This window comes from Cebidichthys violaceus, unplaced genomic scaffold (assembly GCF_023349555.1).
Source record: "Cebidichthys violaceus isolate CVI_PGR_0920_01 unplaced genomic scaffold, fCebVio1.0.p SCAF_1, whole genome shotgun sequence".
NCBI lineage: Eukaryota > Metazoa > Chordata > Actinopteri > Perciformes > Stichaeidae > Cebidichthys > Cebidichthys violaceus.
Window position 1 is genome coordinate 11,550,202 of NW_027176262.1, and position 24,108 is coordinate 11,574,309.

General features: G+C 39.6%; 1 protein-coding gene across 1 annotated transcript in view; it reads right to left on the bottom strand.

Annotated features, from left to right (window-relative positions):
• grik4 (glutamate receptor, ionotropic, kainate 4) overlaps positions 1-24,108 on the bottom strand; it is a 286,850-nt gene that overhangs the window by 93,150 nt on the left and 169,592 nt on the right. The window contains exons 4-5 of the mRNA XM_068710683.1: positions 20,348-20,512; positions 17,214-17,311 (exon numbers count right to left, since the gene is read on the bottom strand). Coding sequence (XP_068566784.1) covers positions 17,214-17,311; positions 20,348-20,512 — 263 coding nt within the window. The remainder of the gene's footprint in view (positions 1-17,213; positions 17,312-20,347; positions 20,513-24,108) is intronic.

Consider the following 24,108-nt stretch of genomic DNA (forward strand, 5'->3'; position numbering starts at 1 on the left):
AGGGGAATTACTTGGCTATGAGTCTTGATTCTTTCCACAGTATGTAGCCTTAACTCACAAATATTTAACTAGACATAATCATCATTTTCCCAAAAACACAATTATTCCCACTGTATTCTAAACTTAACTGTTGGCATTTGGCATTGACAAGGGAGCTCAACATAGCCTACAGCAAGGCCTGGAAAGAGAGGACATTATCTATAGATCACGCCTTAAGACAGTTCCCCCTGGTTGGAGCACTATGATTAATTGCTTGTTAAACTGTGGCAGTCACGGCTCCTCGTGTGGTGAAGTGACAAAGTGTTTTGAATCAAGACTTGAGTTAAAACAGGGATACTCGAAGCAAAGAAAATCAATCTCCACATTACTAGCAGCAAGTTGTCTGCCACATCAAAGTCGCTTGCCAGACTTCTTATCTGCAAGCAACAGCTAGTATCAGTTACTCTGCTGGTCAATTTCCCCAAAAATAAAAAGAGAAAAATCTTTCCCACATGTGTCTTTGAAGGGCACAGTTTCAAAGACTCTGAACCAAACAGCTGCATCACTTTGAGTGTAGCTTTGCAGGAAACTCACAAGTTTGCTATGCCAGCAATCCTGAGTACTAATCACTCAGTCAATTACATGGCAAACTGGCACATCTGATCACACATTATGACTTTTTGATTTACTGTTATGAACAATGGCACTCTGTTTGTGGTAACTGTTAAAGCTGCACTAATCAGTATCATTTAATAACAATGGATCAAATGAAATATGTTCGCACAAAATAAAATATTATCACCAAGTTCTGCAGTTCCTCTTTCAGCTCATTTTACAGTTTTACAGCCACAACTTAACTGTTTGCTTCAGTCCCACTGCTCTCATCAGTCATCTGTTTTAAATGAAAAAGCTCTGAAAAAAAAAAAAATGTGTGTAACCTGCCCAGCAGAAAATGGCAGACAATGTTAGTGACTATAGCGGGAGAATGTGACAGCAAATTTATTAGATAACGAGCCAGATGTTTTTATCAGGAGTTGGCAACCGAAAACAGAGCTAGAAGGAGAGTGAATATTGGACCAATAATCATCAAGCCAGAAACATATCTTCAAATGAATATTGCTCCATGCCTGCTTGATGTTAAAATAACCTTTTGCGAACACGTTCATCATAATAACTTTTAATGGTGATGATATGTCAATGTTGAGTTCCCTGCTTGTTTTAACTGTGCAATCAAAGCCGCTTAAAGGTTCTAACCGTCTATCGTCTATATTTTTTTGCATTCTCACAGTGCTTTACTGGCTTGATTTTCCTACCATCTACAGCAATTCAAATTCAACGAGGGCCAGTTCGAGAGAATTTCCTCATGCAAAGGTCCGGAACATAATGTCTAATGTCTAACTTGCACAATGATTTAGTGCCACGTTCTCGCCAACTGTTGGATCTCTCTCCCCGTCTCTGCCGTGTGTGTGTGTTTATCTCAGTCGAGTCCAGGGTGATAATTATCGTAACACACACATTTGATTGGCACCCCATGAGATGATGTACAACGCATGTAATTGATCAGTGTGTTTCCTGGACCGCTGAACGAGTGCCGAAAAAGCTAGAAAAGCTACGCCGGTTAAAACGCTCCGTCAAAAATGTAATAATTCTCAATTATCTATCGGTTTTAGGTCTGGGTCGAGAAACAACGGCGTCAGGGTCCGGATCCAGACGGCGGTCTGCCTTTTAGTGACCCCTGATCAACAGTTACCATTTTTCAACAAAATCAAAAGGCAGTCTAACACAATAATCATGATCCATAAACCTTTGTACAAAAATATTGTGTTGGTGTTATTGTGCATGCATGTGACTGAGTTAAACGTTTTCAGAATATAAATATGCCCTCTATTCTGTACAAATATTCTTGTTGCAAATTGCAACATTATCAGTAGAGACAGCAGTTTAAGTCAGGTAAGTTTTTCTCACGTTAATCTATCTGGCTAAAGCACAGACGATTATTAGAGGCAATGTAAACAACTTGTAAATACTAGTAAACGAGCTGTAATTCAAAATGAGATGGAAGTGTCTTTAAAAAGCATCTGCTCAGGGCAGTCTATTGGTGTGGGAGTGAAACTAATTACATCTGAAAATTGTGAGGAGAGGAAAATCTCAGGCAAACAAAAAAGCCCAAGGTAACCACTCCTCTTGTAATAATCTGGTATGCTTCACTGTAAATAAAACGAAATAACCCGGTTACTGCTGTGGAGACAAGCGTGTGCCAGGGGAACGAAGGGAGGGGGAGGACAGGGAGACTGAGTGCAAGTGAAAGACAAAGAAAGAGAGGGAACATAGAGAAGGATCGAGATAAACTGACAGTCTGACTGACAGAAGAAGAGAGCAATGAAGTGAGCGACACAGAGGCTGAGACGGGGGAAACCGTGTGCAGGACAGGAAAAGGGGAAAAGGTAAACACACATAATAGACATAAACAGAGAGTGAGGAATGGCGAATGGTTACAATCAGCACTCATTAAATGGTCTCATTGAATTTAGCAGTTTGGAATTTGATTCTGTTGTCAAAGACAATCTGTCTCATGTTCCCCACTTTATTGGTTTATTTCTCTAGACATACAGTTTCAGGGGATTTAATAACAACATCAGCATTTAGCTTTGTTATTGTTGGGTCTCTGTGGGCTACAAATACATTTCAAGTTAAAGCAGATTACTGTGGCTCTCATTCATTATTTAGAAGATACAGTACTTATTATCTATACAATTTTATGACAGGAAGTCATAAAAGTTGTTTATGCTGTAGTCATTAAGAAATGATTAGTATTAAACTTTTTGGATGTCAACTGAAATTGCTTATGTCTCTAGCAACAGGTATCAAAAATGGGGTGTTCAGAAGGAAAACAGCACTCAATTAAAAAATTAAAGTGGCTGCATTGGTGGTGGCTCTTTCAGGTACCAGTAAGACGATGAAATACAATCCAGAAAGTCCTTATAAGTCACCAAAACTTTGCAAAGCTTCAAAGTTATCAAGGCAACAATCACTTCATCTTTTGTCATTATGATCATATGGTAAACAGCAGAAATCTAACTTTTACATAAGGAAAATAGGATTGTGTGCTTGCACGTATTTGACTGGTCAAAGGAGCACTTTGCTGGATGACAATGCATGTGCTCTGGCAAAAAGTACCCGAATGCCTATGCGATGCAGTGTCCCATTTAAATTGGGCATGCGCAGGACTAAGTGTTGTTTACTTTTTCTATGATTAGATATTTTGTCAACATGATTTCCAAATTTAAATAATAATCTTACATTTTTAAAGGCAGATGTAAAACTGTTTAGTGTTGTCCAGGAAGCATATTGTCACCATGTCTTGAACATTTTCAAACGATACCCAGCCCCAGTAATGACGAAAAACACAGGGGACAGAGTTGTACCTTTGCACAACCACAAAAGGTACAACTCTGTTCCTTGTGTTTTCAGAGTGTGTGTATGACACAAAAAGAGTCTGCTCACTCTCTGTGCTCTTGTCCGTATACTGTATGTGTATGTGTGTGTGTTTCCTGCAGTGTGACAGAAAGGCTGGCAGGTCTGCAGACAGAGGTTTGACAGGCGTTTAATGAGGAAGCTCTCACAGGACACAGGCTTTGCACAAGTAATACATATACACACACACACACACACACACACACACACACACACACACACACACAGATTGAGCAGTGGGGGAAAAAGGAGGCCCCTTTGTTTGGCAGAAAAAACACCTCAACTCAATGTTTATGTGCCTACAATATACTTGCCTTAATTACACTGAGACTGCACTCTGATTTGCTCAGATTAGCTATTAAAACAAGGAATTAAACAAACCGGCACATTTTCAAACTGCCTAGCCAAAAAAGCACTGTTGGCAGCTTGTTAGAGACAGCCAGGGTTTTTTCGTTGCTTTGTATAAGCTTACCAATAACCTCCGATAACCCCTCTTCAATGGGAAATCAAGGTTACATTCGAGAAGGGTAGTTTCAAATCCGACCAGGCATTAGTTAGGAGACCGTTGCTCTGAGCTGGAGTGAAGGTGAAAGCTAATTTCCCCTCCATCCAGTACAACAAGCTCTGGGTTGCCTCGGTTGTTGAGCTGACAAGTGTCCAAGTCATTCTGTTACCTGTCCGCTGTGAACCTAATAGGAGCCTACCGGGAGGGGGTCCGAGTGAGAGGAGGTGAAGGCGAGGTGGTGCAATAGTGCCATATGGAGAGCAGAGACATAATGAGCAACTACATCTGTTGGCTTGGACTAAGCATACTTTTAATGGTCTTGGAACGTGTTAGGCACGGCTGTGGGAAAGCTAGCATTAGTGCTGTTCATCAGTCATGTTTGAAGTGACTCGTTTACATTATCGCACGTTGACCTTGCTATCAATTAGCATACAACACATGCTTGGCAGAAAGACTTTAACTGTTCTAAAAAAAACATCACCACTGCAGCCAAGTGGACAGTGGCCATTTAGTCTCAGTGAGCAGAATACAAGCTTTGCAGAGGCCAGACAGGAAACAGTTTGTTTACCATCAAAAAGTGGACCTAGAATATTAGTTTGGAAATCATCAATTGTAGAAAACCAACCAATAGCAGAAGTATGAAGCATGGCTGGATGTGACATACTGCAAACCAAATAATTACATTGGCTACTGAGCATTAGAGAGCAGATGCTGTTGGAGACATTGTCCATCAGTCAGCAAGTGTGATGCCAAGGCTGGAATGCCAGAGTGGAGTTGGCAAGGTTTTGCAGGGTGGCAGGAGATGGAGGAGGGCAGGTGGTAGTCTATTATGTCTACCTGATCCCCTTTCGAACCAAAAGGTTTATGGGGGATTTGGGAGACCAGCTGTTGGCATTCAGAAAAGACAGGGAAATCCTTTGGGACAGAAAGGGAAGAGATGAGACACCAGAGATATGAGAGTGTCAACGTGGCCCAACCAACAATCTCCATCTCAGGCCTCCGGCTCATCCCAGTCTCTGCCCATGAAGCCAGATCTCTATTTGTGGTAGTAATGATCCTGCATCAGGTCCCTGCGGTCAGAGCAGTAGCAGACCAGTGATAAAGATGAAGCAGGCTGCGGATCCCATGGTGCCTTTTAGGATAGTGGAACATTGACCACGAGCTCTCTATCTCATTGATCAGCCTGTTCAGAGAAAAAAAAGTTCCTGTCCTCCAGAGAGTCCTGTTCCCTGCTCCACTGCCCTATTTCAGAGCAAAATGTCTCTGAGAAAAAAGAAAGAATTGCTTTTCCCCTGTTATTATTGTAAGCAGTGACGATAAAGACAGAAACCACTAATTTGATTTGGGGAGCTGATTCAAGCCTGCTGATTAAATGAAGAAACATTTACCGGAAAATATTCTCTGAATTGCCCACAAAGGCAATGCTATCTGTGCTTATCAAGCTTGGAAATTATTTTTTTTTATTGTTGCATCCACAATTTTCAATAGAGAGCTTTAACTGGATATGTGTTTTTTTTCATTATTTGTTTAAAATCTAACCGTGGACTTAGTCCAGTTCTGGGAATATAGCCAAATATTTGACTTGCACTACTCAAACAAAATAGAGCTCAACTTTACACAACAAGATTGGCAAACAGTTAGCCAACAAATCTTGGCCTTTTAGTAAAAAACAAACATGTAAATAGAGAGACAAAAGACTGAAATATTCTTTAGTTTCACTTCAGAGAGGGAAAATGGCAGAGCATTAATTTAGCGAGCAGCTGGCAGAAAAAGATGAGCAATGTCAGCTGATTTGAGTATTGTCCCCTTCCACAAAAGAGAAAACTCTTGACAGAGCTGACAAAGATGAAACAAAAGCAACATTGTAACATGGGGCAGAGTCCCTTTTCATAACATTGATGACAACAATCAGCAAAATTGAAATCCGTTTTGCTTGCTGTTCACCTGGGAGTCACTCGGTTTTTCCTCACTTTCATCTCAGTGATCAAATCAAGAGACTGCTCCCTGATGACAGAGGATTTGGATATGCACATGGCGGTTCTGCTGGTGCGGCCTTGACAAGACAGATCAATAGTGTTGTGAGAAAAGGGTCAGCAGAGGTGCAGACAACAGCTGTGCTCCTCTAATTATGATCAGGCAGAGACAGGAGAGGCACCTGCGTTTTGTTTGCAAGCAGACTGAACAGATAAAAATCCTGTACAGAGAGAGACTCAACTTCACACCCACATTCTTTTAATGAAATGATACAGATTTGGGCACTTGCATGCACAGGCACCAAAACAAACCTTAAAAAAAAGAGTTACGGTGTCATTATGAATTAGTCATCATCTGAATTAAACTAATTATGAATCATTATGTGCCATTTTATGCTTGGTGCTGTGGTTACTGTAGCTTGAGGTACTAAAAAAATGCTTCTATATGCACTACATTTGATAAATGTGCAATAAACTGTGCATGTCTTCTACTGAGAGATCATGTATATCGTTGAATAAATGTGGCCATTTACTGTATGACAGTCCCTATGAGATATGTCAAAAATTCAGAGTTAACTTTCTTTATGTATGTGTTCTTAGAACTTTTTGAACAATGACTATAGCAGGACATAAATCTGACAATTGTCAAAGATAAGATGATAGTACTTTTGAAACAATCACCATTACATAGACAGGGACAAGTTATTTTTTTAAAGGTAAGAATGTCCCGCTTAGTGTATAAAGTGGTCACAATTTAAAAAATCTTCAAGGAATGATTGTTATCTGATTCAGTGAGAAAACGCACAATGGCTGATTTGTTTTTGGATTGAATATTGATATCAGAGTCAAAAACCCAGTCTCAGTTGGGCTAGAAAAATAATATACTTTCTACCTATCTGTTTACTGAAAACAAGATTTAGACAAGATTTGTCAAAGCAAAATACAATAACTTTACCAATACATAAACCATCTCAAACACACAGAATAATTATGAAGCTAACTTGATCCTCTTGGTTAGTTTTGAAATGCTGAACACCTTTTTACCTTTACTGAGTGCTAAGATAAATGGTTATTACTATATACAAATCTTTCTAACTGGCAATAGTGATGAAAAATGCAAAGTGCTTGGTCTTGCAGTAATTTTCTGGACAATGTATCATAAAGTATCTTCTGTATGATTTCATTTACACACATATATGCTAACAAAAGATCTGGGTTTAAATAAGGGCGTGGCTGTTGTGTGTCAATGTAACCCTGAAGATGAATAAGACTGACTTGACTTTTATTTACCTTTCATTTTCTCACCCTATCAAGCACCCCCCTCTGTGATCCTCTTCACACTAAGAAGATAAAATTGTCTACTTTATTACACTGAGAATTTTGAAATGACACTAAAGGGAGCAGCCATAGAACATCTACTGACCTGTCACTAAGTAGTAGTAGAAGTTTATAAAGTCTAATTTGAGGCAAACAGTAAAGCCCTTCCAAAAAAGGGATGTAAATGTGCGAGGGATGACGCATCTCCACTTCTGAGACTTCTTCAGCAGAGCACTTGCCATAAAACCTGTTTTTACTTTCACTCCTGAGTCTAAGATTGAATTCTGAAAACATTCCACGACACAGACACAGGCAGGCAGATACAAATACACAAAGCTAAAATAGCAATTGAATCTAAACGGAGAAAGTCTTTGTATCTTTTAAAAAACACTGGAGGACAAATTTGATTGCTCCTTTCTTTGGATCCTAATGAACCCTAATGATGATAACGCATGTCGAGTGGAGCCTAAAAAAGGTTTAAATTAATGGGTGAAACCTTGAGTGTTGGGACGTGAACTGCATTTAGCTTCAGGTTAACATCATATTGTATTGAAAGTAGCAATGAAAAGCTAATTTGCATTGCATTTCATGTCTTCACATGTCTTTTTGGAGTGGGGAATCTCAAAGAACACTAAGCTGTGAGTGTCTAAGAAATGCAGAAATCCTATTGAGATTTCAGAGGCCTTACTGCTCTTGCACTGCTACAGAATGAATAAGCAAGCTGCAACTTACATTTTCCAACACATACTACACACATCGCAGTGATGTGGCTGTTCCTCTTGCTGATTTTACTACACTGAGAAAAATGCAATCATCTCAGCTTAATTAATGACATGTCACTTGCTGACAACATAACGTTTCTTTTGCCTGGAAAGCGTTTGAGTTTACATATAGTGGCTTTAAAGCCCAATTACAGTGGAGAACTGAACCATACGCTGACCCCCTGAGCAGAACAAGACCGACACAGCCAAACTAATACCACTACGCACTTGAGATTCAGCATGATGGAGGGTGATTATAGGGAGTGGCACAGAGAGAGAGGGAGCAGGCTTCTGAATACTATTCTGAATACTTTTATTAGTTTTCTTAACAATGGCAGATCTTGACCTGGTAGTCATCTATAGCTTGTGTCTGAGTAAAAGTTGGAGAACGGAAATGACAGGTGGAGGAGGTGAAATGAGAAAATAAGGAACACGAGGCGACAGGAGAGAAAAAAAAAGAAGAAAGAAAGAGGTTAGGATAAGGACAAAGACAGTGATGAGAGCTGAGGCTTGTGTAAGAGCAGTAATAGCAGATATTAGAGGAGGGACAAAGGCAGAGAGGTGAAAATTGGTTAAAACTGCAGTAGGGTGAAAGGGAAGGAGAGAAGTAAATGAGAAAGAGGAGAATAGGGTAAATCAAAGCAGCAAAGGACAGGTGTTTGCAATATCGACAGAAGAATGAAGGTTGTTCATTGACTCTGTGTCAAGATTGTCCTCAGTCTAAGAAAAATAAGTAGCATTTTCAGCAGGGGAAAAGCATGGTTGGTGCCTGGTTGGTGCCTGTTGGCATTGGAGACTGATTCACTAGGTATGGTGTCCTTTCAAAATAAACTTCTGTCTTCACAGGGAGTAAGGTCAGGCAACAAAACCACTTAGTTAGGTTTAGGAAAAGAACATGGTTGATGTTAACTTAACTCACATGGCACTCACCTCACTTCCAAATTAATATTGACTCACGTCACTAGCGAGTGAAAAATGAGTCGAGCGACTATTGAAATGGCTTGCTTTTAGTTTTGCACGGGACACAAATTCAGCTCTCCTGGAAAAATGTTCCGTGTTTGTTTGTGGTTTACTGTCAAATCACAAGCATTCGTTAGAGATAAAGAAAGACAAATATAATTATGCTTGGTCCTCTTTTTTATCACAAATAATACTGACATTTGCAGAAACAGCATTACAAAGTTTGACAAAAAATATAATAAGGAATCTTAATTCAAGGTCCACTTAGTAGCATTTTATACACCACCTGCAGTTATTGTGAAGGAATGATATGCTGTTAAAAGCTGTAAAAAAAGCTAGTGGAACTGAACTTTGCTTAAGCACATTAGTCAGGAAAGAATCCGTCCTGCTAATCCATGTAGCAATCTGTTAGAAATTAACACATGTAAACAAAGCACCAGGCGGTGTTAAAGGATCATTGTGGTTGTTTTAAACTTGAATTGCTGGAGATTGCATTGCCTCAAGCTAAATAAAGCTATTCTGTAGCTGATACAACTTTAAACACAGTGATTGCTATATGATTAAAATAAAATTAAAACTATATCATGCAATGATGTGTAACAGAGCATGAAATTTGCAGCTAATGAAATTATCAACCAATCAAGAATCAAAGGATTTATTTATTATTTAATTATTTTCAACTCACAATATTTAGTTGCAGTGTTTTCCTTCACTGCGCAGTTTATATTACCATGAAACTATTCATTAATGGATCACCTTCTACAAGTTTCATTTTTAAAATATGACAGGAACATGTATTGTATTTTTGTCATCTTAACATACTAATTAGTTTACACGATCTAACCAGGCAGGGTTGTTTTTTTTCATCAATGGTTATCACAGTAAGACAATAAGCATGGTCATCACGGTAGAAAAAAACCCTCCTTTGTGTACCGTCCTTTTACTGCAGTACTACAGAGCAGGTGCAATATTTGGATGATACTGGTGTCCACATGTGTGAGACCAAAGCGGAGCAGTAGTTGGCTGTACATGAACAGGAGATGTGGTGTACTGGCTTCGCTGTGACCAACCGTGGTGCAGCGTCTGACAGGGAGATGGTCTAAAGAGAGCATAGCAACCGTGTAAATGGTCTCTCGCCAGAGAGGATTTGCTGGTTTGGCTAGTTGGCTTTTCAAGTCACAAAATGCAATTCCACGCCATGTGTAGCACTGAGCTACTGGACAACTAACCCATTTAAATCAGTTTGGACAGCTCTACACACACACTGAACGCAAACACAGCAGGCGGAGTGTCTGGGCGTGTGAATGGACGAGCTAATGAACACAGATCTATGGGAAAAGTGAGTGAGCTCATGAATGCCTCATGATAATGACAATGAAGCACTGGACCTGCAAAATCATTTTCTTTGAAAGCATGAAGGAAGGTTTTACATTTTTTCAGTATCCATTCACGGGCAATCAACTCTGCCTCAGCTTTGTCTGATGGCCCTTTTCAACAGTTGCTTCTGTCTGGCCATGTGGAGCAGTCCTACAGAGTTCATTTGCCTACTAATAAAGTAATCTCAAGAAATACGATTGACTCCAAATCTTGGAATTAATCTCAGAAAGGAAGGCAACAGATTCATTTTTACTGGAACTGAATGAGCCTTTCAGCGTTACCTCAAACACTAGCGCTCACGAAGCAGCAAAACACTGTATTAGAGTCGACAGGAGAGAAAGGGGCGGAACATTAGATGGGGAGAGTGTCTGCGACGAAGTAAAAGGAAAGAGAAAAACACAGAGAACCTTAAAAGCAAAAATTATGTAGCACTTGAACAGCTGGACATAATTGATGCTAGAATTGCAAGCATTTTTCTGATTATTCAAAGCATTTTCTAGGTAAAAGGGGTAGGAATTGTCTTTGTGGGTTTCTGTGTGTGTATGAAAGCACAAATCTCTCATTATCGCCTGTCTCCAGGGCTTGAGCTATACCACTGACCCCCAACCTCAATCCAACGTGCTCTTTGTTTGCCCGGTGGACCCCCAAGTTCACCTCTAAATCCAAACTGAACACCACCCTACCAAAATGCAGGTTTGTAATCTTTCTGTTGCAACCAGATGGCTTTACAAGCCCAAAGCAACCCCTGGACATCAGACAGGACATTAATATTCATGACCTCTTCTTACACGCTTGAATCATTACGGACTGTGTTTCCCCTCTTTAGCAGACACAGAGCCACTGTTTCATCCTTTTTGGATAGAGAGGAGGTTATGGGTAAAACAGGGAGTAATAACATTAAAACTGAGCTGAAGGTGGCTAAAAGCACTGGGATAAAAACTTAATTCAGATTAAATATGTGGCACATGGACATTTACATTACTGACATTTACTCAATTTAGTTTGAAAGCTTTCTATGGGATAATGGCAAAATAACCTTAGTCCAAGGTTTTGTATGTAAATAATGAGAAGTAGATTGTCAATGGAGCCTTGCACCATTCTGAATGAGCGGTGATATGTCCTTGGTCTATTCCTTCATATCTAAGTCACTACTTATAAATAGGAATCATATTTCTTCTCAGAAAATAAAAGCAACAACGGGAGGATTCACAGGAAACAAAGCACTAAGAAGAACACTGCAGTGCACACTCCAGCTATTCTGGTTGGCTGCAGCATCCAGCGGACGAGCACCTGTAAAGCAGCAGGAGCCTCTCAGCCAAAGATCCAGTTAATGTTTCTCATTAGTCCATATTAATCTAGCCTTCCTCCTAATCCTGACCCCAAGGTTTGCTTGCCACGATGCATAAAATGAAAACAGAGTACCAACATGATGCACATTGTCAACCCCTTCTTTGCAGTAGCTGTTTTTATATTAGTCACTATTAGTGTGAAACCCAGATGGGCTGAGACCCGCTCCCCTGTTGCCCCGGTGGAAGTAGCCTCTGCAGCAGCAGTGGAGCCCGGGGAGTGATTGATTGGGAGTGGTAGATGATGTGCTGATCACCTAGTGGGGTCTGTCAGCTGCAATATTGCTGCCAGTGTCCCAGGCAACCATCCACCGGAGTGCCAACATCTGTGGCCTCACGCTCACAGTGAGGGATTAGATGGTCAGAGTATTGTGCGCACACACACAGACACACACACACACACCTACACACACACACACACACACACACACACACACACACACACACACACACACACACACACACACACACACACACACACACACACACACACACACACATCTTTCTCAAGCTCTTACAGTTCAGGGTGACCTGTTTTCACCATTTATGGACAGATATAGTTTCACAGACCAAGACACAATTACACTTAGTACTTATTTTCTATTTTGAGTTGTCTAATAAATAACCACTTTTATCAAATATGATTAAAAAACCCATATATTATATAGACCCATACATTATGATATACACATGTGATCCACTTTTACCAGCAGCAACATAAAGTAATGTAAACATTAATGCATCCCTAAATGTAATCCAGTGATATATAATTCTGAAATGGGTGATTCTGCACAATGAGTACTTTTACCTTTGGTAATTTTGACAAGTATATTTTGATGCTAATACTTTCACACGTTTACCTAAGTAAGATTTTGATTGCTGGACTTAGACTTTTAATCGGTAAAGTAAAAAGTCTAGTGCGAATAAACCCTTCATATTTTGTCAACAATTTAACTAAAAGCACTTCATAATGCAATAAATGAATAGACTATATGATTAATATCTGCTGTTTCATCTTAATTGTGTGTACATTCTGCTTGACAGGATCTCCTGTATCGCAATACCACAGTTATTGTGGGTAATGTGTTGTGATGTGCTGTTTTGTTAGTAACAACACCCTACCACTAATAGACCCTTGTACAATATCGAAACAATGATGATGTACGCAAGTGTGTACACACAGTTTGTCAATGGAAGTACGGTTCAGCCCAATAACTTGTCAAGCTATAAAAGACATTAACCACTAAAGATCACAAATGTAACCTAAACAAATTGACTGAGTGGGTAGAATACATTGGCAAGAGGCCTAATATTTAGTGGCCAGATATATACTTATGGTTGCTCGTTGTGACGGCAGTTGTTAAAAACACAATCAGATCATGTAGGTGTCTTCATAAAAGCCTTCAATTAATTCTAAAGACATACTCATCATGTCACGGTTTGGGGTTTTGTTTAGTTGTTTTTTTTCTGTTTTATTTAGACTTCCTCTGCCTCTTGTGTCCTGTGTTCACTTCACTTCCTACCCTTGTCTGTTTTCCTGCCTGTGTGATTGTCTGCCCCGTCCTTGATTGGAACCCTCCTGTTTCTAATCACCTGCACCTCCCCAGTATATTTAAACCCTGTGTGTCCCCATCTCAGTGTCAGATCGTCTTTGTTTCAGTCTCAGTCATTTCCTTAGTCAAACTCTCCAGTTCAGGTACGATTCCCTGTGATTCCTCAAACCTGTTTTTGTGTCTTCTGTGAATAGCTCGTTACATTGTTCGTCTTTTGTTTTTGACTCTTTAGTATGTGTGTAAATTCCGCTGGATGCCTGTTGCCTTTGATTTTTACAACACCCATTCTCCGTGTGATCTCTGCACTTGAGTCTTACTCATAGTACACATCAGTGTTTATCTACTGCAACCATTTACGTAAGTTATTATGAGCAAACACAAATACCAGTTAACTTGGTCACTCGTTAAACTGAAACACCCGTTGCTCTGAAACGGTTGTGATCCTGTCCAGATATTTTGATGCAGGTAACAGTTGTTATTCATTATTTAAAGCCTGCCCAATGGTCTGGATGGCTGGGCCAACATGAGCATAATGTCGTAATGTCGTCTGTAAAAGGGCCTATATAAGGCCATGGTGACCAGGGCCATTACCCAGTCATCCCCTTCAGAGCGATCATGACAAGAGCAATGTGACTTTGTCTGCTAAACAAAGAACACACACACACACACACACACACACACACACACACACACACACACACACACACACAGAGAGAGAACAGGAGCTGACTTCCCTGATTTGTACACCTCAAATCTGAGATTGGGGACCTAATCAGTGAAATCAGTTTATGTGGCATTTGGTTGGAATAAAAATCTGCACACTCTTAGCTCTAAACAGCAACCTAAAAATAGTTCTTAATGCATTTTATAGAGGATCAACGTACATTATTCTCAAGGTTTTCCCATGGGTGTTTTAATTTGTTTTCTATTGTCAAGACAATTATGTGTCCAAAAATGTAGTTGTGTGTTTTTTTCATATCATAATTCCACATTTCTTCTTGTAAAGTGGCTGAATATCTTTTATGACTCATCCTGCACTGTGGGTGGACACAACGTCTCATCTAATACCATGTGATTATAAATGTTGGGGGCAACACCACCAACTCTGTTTATATAAAAGCTGCAGATCTAGTAAACTGACATTAGAAGCATTAACGTATGTTGGGAGTGAATTTGGTTGACAGCATTTTAAGAGCATTGCCAACATCACTATACAGTATGTTCTCTCCACTTCAAAAGGCTCAGACATTCAGTGTGTTCTCGTCCTCTTATTGGTGGTGAAAGAAGGAGGAAGTGGTTTCCTTTGAAACTGTAATATCAAGTTTTTCTTGAGGTGAGAAACATGTCACAGCACATTAAATTATATACATTCCAACTAAATCATGTCAGAGAAGAAACACTGTGCACAGATCCTGCATGGATGACTTACTTATCTGCTAAAATGCTCAGTACTGTCTAACAGTTGCAGTTCTACACTTCACAATGTACACTAGCAACATTATGTCAAAGCGGAGGATGGTCACATGTGCAACAGACTTTCTTTAGTTGTTTATTAAGATTGACTACTGTATATGCAAAAGGCAATGATGGAATTAGAAGAACATTTACTCCAGGACAAATTTGAGGTACTTTAAAAAGTATTAGTATTTCCAATTAATACTACCAAATACTTCTACTTTACGACACAAACCAACAGTTTTTAACCCTCATCCTACCAACTGAGGTACCAGAGGTATCATTTTTTTCAGATCTTACAGCTTTATTTTGTCATTCAAATTTTTCATGACTTTGTCATCAATTTGTTTCCAGTGACTTCATGTCATTGTTTTCTGTTTGTTTTAATTAGTGCTTTTTAAATAATAATTTTAAATACCAATGTATTGGGTTCCTGGGGGACCCTAGTCCAAAGCATTCAATTGTAGTCTATGCAGTTTTAATAGAATGGATAATTTAAAATGTCTGCATCCTAATTTAAAGTATCAGACAATAACAGGGGAGTAGGGGCAATCTGTCATTTTGAAGCAGACAAATGCAGCAGACAAAGGTATCTCAATGTGATTTTCTCTGTCTATTTTAATATTACAGAATATGCACATTGTACCGTAACATTTACAAAATAATGTTAAATATGTTGATGAGTGTTCAAATTGTTGAAAGCTAGTTCCAGCTGTGACAAACGCAACTATCACAACATTGTTATTGTTAAAATCAAAATGTATTTTACAGAAAAGTCTGAATTCAGTGTTTCACAAAAGATGGATTAGAAAATAAGAATACGAACAATAGAGAGAAAGAGCTGAATAGCTGCACTTGAGAACGGAGTGCAGCTCTCAATGTAAAACTCGTAGGTGTCATACCCCTCAAAAAATAGAAGTCCACGTCTTGAACTAAATATAAAATAATAAGTTTTTTTTTTACGAAGCTGTAAAGTTATGTGTGGCAACATATTGCATACTTTTCTCCAGATATTGCAGCAGTTCTCTATTAGGAGTTAAACACTACATACAATTCAGACTACAGCATTGGTGTCAGTACTGGCCAAGGCCGGATGGAAATGACTGCTTAAAGAAGCGTACATGATAAGTGGGAAAGGACAAAGAGTAATTCAACATGATGGCAGCAGATCTTATAATCTTTCTATCTGTGGTAAATATGGAAGACAGGCTGAGCTTTGAAGTATTCTGGTCATCCACAGTATTGCCTTACCTATTCACTTGTGCATAAAAGAACATTTGGGGAAACTGAGAATCTTTAGGGCTAGTATCAACTCCTTGGAGACTATACTGTATGTATCACTTACACTCACAACTTAAAATGCATTTTTTTCTCTTTATGGGGTCTTTTATATTCATATGGTGGTATTATCATAGTCAGTGTTTCAAAGCAGTCAGCCCCACAAGCCAATGCCGCCAGAGACTTTTAGCAGCAGGGAGTCCTGGTATGCCTACTACTACAACAGACTGATGTCTCATTAGAAAGACAGGCTGTACTGTACCAGAGGACAATTATAGAGACTCGAAGGGTAATGGTACTTCCTCTAATAGTCATGCTGACCAAATTCATGCAGTTAAAAAGGCGTCTTCTCTGTGGACCAAATCCAATTACAGCATGGGGAATATCAGAACAACACAACTAGTGAAAACTAAATGATCGATGAACTGAAAGAAAGCGGGCAGGTAGTTTTTAAAATCTGCGGAAGTTAGTACATGGTAGATGATAGAGATGCTACCAATATGCATTCACTTTCATGATCTGAAGAGTTTTCTACAAAAAGTGTAAACAAAGTGTATCAAATGTAATAAACATCCCAAAGCACTGCAGTAAAACCATCAGATACATTTTTCTGATTTAAAATTGATTTTGATCTAGTTTATGGTTTTGTATAATTCAAAGGCGCTCTGTCTCTTGAAATCAGACAGCATAACACACCATGTCAGAGTTCAGACAAGTCAATTAGCATCCAGCTGGGATCTGTTTGCATGGAGTCAAGCTCTGAAGCCAAATCCACTCATTCATGCTTTATTTTCTACTACATCTCAACAGTGCCCAGCCCCTCCCTGCCTAGAGGACATAATGAGGCAAACCTCATTACACTTTCCTTGAATGAGCAGCTGATGTATCACAACATCCCAGGCAAAACAACAACAATAACAAATGCTATGATCCCATAAAACAAACTAAGCAAGAAAAATTCCAAATGTATCAAATAAACTGAAGAAAATTGGAATGAAAATGATTAATTTAGCAGCACACAAACATTTTACATGTTCTGAATCATAGGCCTAGTGAAAAGGGAGAAAGTCAACCCTTTTCACAATCATTGTCACTAACAAGTTGGATTTCATTGCCCCTCAATCTCTGATAAACCACACAGTTACTAACAAGCATATTTCCAAACTCTGTATTTCTGCTCGCACTGTGAGCAACATGGGCCCGCGGCTGCAGGTCAGCTGGGTGCATAAACTCACCTCCTTCTCTCCACAGATATTGCTGATGATGGAGTTGGAGGCCGGACTGGCAGAGGGACCGAGGACTGCCACAACGCCTTTCGACATTATCTGGCACACTGATAGAAAACAGAGAGGGTAAAATAAGGATTGAGAAGGTAAAGGTGACAGCAAGAGAGTAAGTCAGTCAGCGCGTGCTATCCAGGAAAATAAAGTACAGGCTTTCTTGAAGAATCTGAGTCATTTAAAAAAAAGGCCCTCTTCAGCCAGATGTTAATAGATGCACATGCTGACTATCTCAACCTCTAAACAGATAGCGGCCTGAGCCAGCGCTTCTACTGTCTCAAGGGAACCTGAACCTACATGCGTTAATGAAACCTGCACATGGCCAAATACATTTGTCCATGTTTAATACACCTAACGTGATGCAAATATAGAAAAATCCAATAGATCCTGCCAATGATAGTTTAAAAGCTTGTGGGAGGAATTGATAGTCATATAACAGACTCACATAGAGACCAGAAAGACATGGAAATGGGAAGAGACACAAACAGATAAACAGAGTGACAGTGAGAAAGGCAGAGACAAAAATAGTGACAGACAGCAATATCTGGAGGCTTAAAACATGAAATCTGGTATTTGAACATTTACACATGAATGCCATAATATCCCCAAAAGTGACACACACATCTCATTTTGTTTTTCACATTTTACATTTACAAGGACTGATTTAAAAGCTTTACCTTTGGGTACCAAAACATATCTTTAGACATTTCAGGGAACGTGAATCGTACTCCTCTCTGATGTACACAGGCCATATGCATTAATCTCCCCATACTGGAAAACAGAATGTCATTTCTTGTGAGTTTATAATCCCTGGCTTCTAATTAAACCGCTCCAGTCAAAATGATGCGAGGTAGACACAAGTACAGAGACTATGTACTGCTCATATGTGTGCACAAAATTAGTGTGTGTGATGATAATTTGATGTGGGTTACTGGGGCAAATGCAGAGCATGAAAAAGGCAGGATGGGAATCCAGAGGCAGTGAGTCGAATGATTAATAAGTAATCCCTTAGTCACCCATGGGGCCTGTAAGACATGAACACACTGACACCTTACACAAACACACGCATACACATGTATACACACATTTACAGTACATGCTCACACATTTGCACCTGTCTGCATGGCTTCACCAAATTATGAAGCTGAACGATTTGACTGCCAGCCAACATGCTGCTGGCCCCTGTGACACTTTGATTTGCTCCCTCTTTTGCACAGCTAGCATGTGTGAGAGACAGAGAATGTGCATGCAATGTCTGTGTCAGAACTCTACCTGCTCGCCAAAGTTTATTTGTTACTCCCTGGACACTGATGTTACGGTGTCCAATAATGCTGCGAATTGTCAAGACTAGTACTGTGCCTCTCACCGCGGTCAAATTAAGGTCAGAAGGTCAGCTGAAATCCCTATTCCCAGCTTGACATTGATTGTCACAGATCAATACCAGCTATTGGAACCTTGGAATGGAGGGCTGTAATGAGTTTGACTTGTAAAATGATGACAAGTTTGCTGGTTAGAAGAAGATGCCCAGAGAGCTAAATGCTCTGCAAAAACAACACAAGCAAACAAAGAAACATCTGCACCAACTTGACGACATATGTGCAGCATTTAGAAAAAGTGCTGCAAGTAGCTCACGACACAATGGAAACTGTTTCTTTGAGATCTTAATGGTTTAAGATTTTCATGGGATTGAAATACTGACAGATGGCCATCAGTTTCCTAAGGAAGCACCAAAGCCAAAGCACTAAAGCAAACATCTCCGTGTGTAATGTGGCCTTATAAGCTATACATAACAGTGAAAGAAGTCTGGTCACGTTGACTTTCCTGCCAGTAAAAGCAGCAAGCAGTCCAGGGGGTCCTCCATTCAGGAGCTGCTTACTACACAGGCACTAGTGGGTGCTTCAACGGTGGGGGAGGGGCTTTTCTGGGCAGGTAGCGGCCTCTCTGTGATATTTCCATCTAACTGCAGCCACTGATCCATCCCTAATCCAATTCCTGCCTCTAATTACAGACACACACTTCCACACACAAAACAATTGCATAATGTGCACACAATCCAGCATGCACACACCAACACATTGTACTTTACACACACACACACACGCAGGGAAAGAAACACACACACACACACACACACACACACAGAGGAACCACATTTAGGAGGGGTTTGAAGTAAACCAGGCAGAGAAACAAATACAGTTGTTGTGGTAAGTGAAGCGGTGTTTCCATGGATTAAGCGGCACCACTGAGTCTCTTGGGTTTGTGAAAGTGGGAATGTGTTGTATTGAAAATCAATGCCCACACTTCTTGTCATAGCTGTTTATATTGGTTGTTTTTCTGCAGACACATGCTGTGCTGTATTGATTGTGGATAGTTTTCATTAATAAACAAAAACAAAAAAACATAATAAACACTGAGGTGTGAGGCAGCAAGTCACCACCTATTACACAGATGTTCTGGGTAGCAGTGAAGTGGAAGCATTGATACAATTAATAACAAATACTCTAGCTTGTGTTAATGGAGTCACCCTCAGTGAAACATTTGTCACATCTGTGTGACAAATTACTGGCAACCTCTTTCTGTAATGGCCCACTTAAAAAGGTCCATACACCTTTCTGTTGGAGGTCATCTGTTTTGACACACTGCCGATTAAGTCATTTTAAATTACACTCCTTTATACAGAACATGTCTTTTTGATCTGCCTTGCCACAGTAGGGTGAAAGTTGACAATATACAGTCAAAGAGAACAAAATACAACCCAGCAGACAAATATAACCACATCATTTCACGTCTGCAGCTATCAAAATATGACAGCTCATTTTGCGTTCCTGCTCCACGTCAGTCTGCTATCTATTTTCAATAATTTCTTTGCTTCTGTTTGACCAAAAATGTTGTTAAACCAGACAGACTTATCTCTGTGCACTTGAAGGAAGCGTGAAAAGAAGCCAGTAGGGTGAATTGAAATGACAGGCTTGTTGATTTTAAAATGAGAGACACTTTCTATATCTTTTTTTCTCTGACTCACCACATACACATATACTGACCAACAGACCCACACCAATTCATTGGCATTTCTTCCCTGTGTTACTTACTTGTTTCCCCCATCTCATATTCACTGTCTCTCAGCAGTTCAAAGATATCCACCTCCAGCTTGCCCGTGGTGGAGCGGTTACTGCTCCTGTTGATGCTGTCTTTGGCCAGCGTGATGGCTAAACGCTCTCCTCTGCTGCACTCCATAGGGTCATCAAGGATGGCAGCTGAGAAGAAGGGAAGGGAAAGTAGCAATGGTTGGTGAGGGTGAAAGGAATAAAAAACATCCACACTGGTAACTGCTGTTTTTTGACATTTGAGAATGTATCACGCATAGCCTTTATTTTCTTTTAGATCTACAATTAAAGTTCAATCTACTGAAAGCTGCTCCCAAGTTGTATAGATGTATTAGTACTAATACTTGACATTTTGTGCACACTACTCTCCATTAGTCTAGAGTGCTTATGGCATGCAATGTGTTACTAAATCCAAACACTTTGTGAGCAGCTTTTAGTGGGTCAAATCTACTTTTGTTCTAAAAAGGTGAGTCCCATTTAATGTAAATATCCGGTCTGTATGATGAAAGCTTGAAAGCTAAAAAGCTTTAAAATCTTAAGAGCGCTGCAGCAATGTAAATTCATAACATACTGGTATTTTCAAGAGCACAGCAGAAATATACATTCTTAACATTCTGTTTACTGCAGCAAAAGCACTCAAACATTAGTCAGTTGTTTAGCTTTCATAGAGGCAGTCTAGGAACTCCAGACACTACACAGAGATGCTACACTGTTTACATCTACAATAAAATTCAATCAATCTGCCACAGAAGCATTAAAGAATGATGAGAGAACATTATATGCTCAGAAATGATTCATACACATTCTGTACAAAATAATGAATGTTGTATTATAGTGTGATTATGAAAGAATCTGATGCCGGTCATGTGTTCTAAGCTAAGACAATTATAGATAGACTGGATGTAGATAATGTACTCTTCTTATTTTTGAAGAAAAAAACTATGGTGTGGTATATTTGTATGCACTTTCTAGATACTGTGGCAATAATAAAAGATATTCAGACAAAAGGATGATATGCATTTTTATTCTAAATGTATGCTGTGACCTTTCACCCTTAAAAGCCTTTCTTTTTTTTATTTGTTATTTCTACAAAATAACAAATAACTTTGGAAGCGTATATGAGAGTGAAAAGCTTTAAATTGCGCCTGAACCGTAAGATTCTCATTTTAAGAATATGTTTGTGTGTGTGTGTGTGTGTGTGTGTGTGTGTGTGTGCGTGTTTGTGTGAGAGTCATCATGGCAACATGTGGACCTGGAGACACCCTCTGTGGAATTAATCACCACAGAGGCGGCCAGGTGTGTATATGCAGTCTGTCTGTGGTCAGATTTTGTGACTGTGATAGCCTTGCAACACTATATTAGAATTCATCCCGACTGCAACATACAACAAGCAAACACAAAAAAATGAGCAGCAGATGTCTAATAGCAGGCTTTGTGATTAATATAATTATACGGGGTTAGCACGAAGGTTCTTGAATTAAATAGACTACATTTACAGCAAAAACAAGGCAGGATATTAAAGTAACCTGATGGAAAAAAGTGTGACATTAATAAGGCACATAAAATACAACAACTTGGCTAAAAGATAAATGTACTGTAGATTTGTGATTCAAATGCAAAATCTGCAGGTGGAGTATTGTAACTTCAAGCCTATTCATATTAGACATAGATGTGCAGAACTGCATACTGAGCTGGGACATGTTTCAAGTGACCTTTTCCCTGCTGATCATACAGTCGAATAAACAACAACCAGCTCTAGTTTGTAAAGATGAGACATATCCACTCATCTAACATCATCACGGGGAATCGCAGCAAGCCAATATCTAAAATGAATTGAAATGCTTTGCTAAGAAGCAGAGAGTAGCAGTGACAGTTCATCCGAGGTTGCACGTGTCTGTCTGATTGAAAAGCCGTGAACAAAGAACATAATAATTTCAGTTATGCAGTTAATGGACCCACTCTTGATCATGTACAGGCACGCAATGCTTTGCAAATTTTTGATTTTTTTTAACTGAAATATAAAACTCAGCTTCATAAAAATTAATCTTTCAGCTCTGTAGACTTCTCTCTGACCGAGGATGAACACTTCAAATCCAGAGGGAAACCCTGTGATTAAGATTAATGTCTATACAGCAGCAAGTTTTAAGTGTGGTTTCATCATGATTTCTTGTCAAGATCATGACTAAAATATTACACCTCTCTGATGTGTAATTTGACCATTGCCATGTCTTACACCCGGACATATGTAACATCCTTGCACTAAGGCTGCTAAAATCAATATCTTTGTATTAATAGTGGATCAAACGACTACATGTACTGCATATGAAAGGGGGCGCTACTAGAGATAAAGATTATTGATCGACGCTGCAGTCCCCCTCAGCTCTATGAAGCGCTGTCTTTCAGCTCATGGTTTTGGTTTTGTGGCCCACAACTTTACTGTCTTAGTTCACTCTCACTGCTCTTGTCAGCATTTTTGGCCAATTTTACAGCCCTGTTGAATGCTACCTATCAGCACACACAGCAGTAAAAAACAAGTTAGGCATACCAACTTCAAGGTGATAATATCAATGTTGTGTTTACACAAAACCAAAATCTGTTATTGCCGTTAAACAAAAACAAACCCTTCAAAATGAGGCTCTACAGCTATGTTGTATAGCAGTATTGTCGAGCCAATTTCAACCAACGTTTGGTTGAACAAAGTTTTTAAAAGCTACACAAAGCGTAACAATCTTCACATGAAATGACTATGGCCTTACAACCAGATGAAGATAGACAGAGGGCTTCAGGAGTTGTTTTCAGTTGGCCGGGTTTGGAAACGGAGTTTTCAAACGAAAACGATCTCCATCCACACGGCGTTTCAGCCATCGTTTCCGAAGTGATCTCCGTCCATATTACACGCCTGGAAACGAATATCACGTGACTCTTCACGTTCACTGGGCATGCGCTGATGTAAACAGGAAGTAGATTGTCGTATTTTGTAACTAAGCAACCAGAGTAATAAAGTAGTCTTTAATGATCGTAAGTATGTGTTTGATACTTAAGATCTTCTCTCAAATCTTCCTCTATAAACTCAAACAGATACAGTTCGTGGAAAGTTTAATACGTTTTATTTTTCAGACTTAACGTTAGTTACAGCGCTGCGGGTCTCTCTCTCTCTCTCTCTCTCTCTCTCTCTCTCTCTCTCTCTCTCTCTCTCTCTCTCTCTCTCTCTCTCTCTCTCTCTCGCCGCTCACCGATCGCTCCAATAACAGCTGTTTCCTCCGCAGACATGCAGACTTTAACTGGACAACAGCTGCTAGTAAAGACAACAAGATCAGCAATGCCTGTAATCAGTTGTCAGTTAACCTGGTAGTCGATCGCGGGTGTTACGTCATCGTTTCCAAACGTATGCGTTTCCGTCCGTCCACACTAATAAGCTACCCGGAGTTTCCAAAGTTATCCGGCTTCGGGATCGTATCTAAACTCCTCCGTTTACGGTGCTCCAAAACGCCGGCGTAGTGTGGACGCTCAGTGTAACCGTAGCAAAACATATGCGTTTCCAAACGAAAACGGAGTAATGTGGATGTACTCTAAGACTGCATCCAACATAATAACACTGATGTTGTTATGGAAATTGTTTAAAAATGTTCTCCTTCTGAATTTGTGGAACTGTATGAGATGAATGGTAATGTGATGTTCTTTTATTGGGCTGAGCACCATATGGTTCAGGACACTGAAATAAACAAATCATTCCATTAGCCATTAGG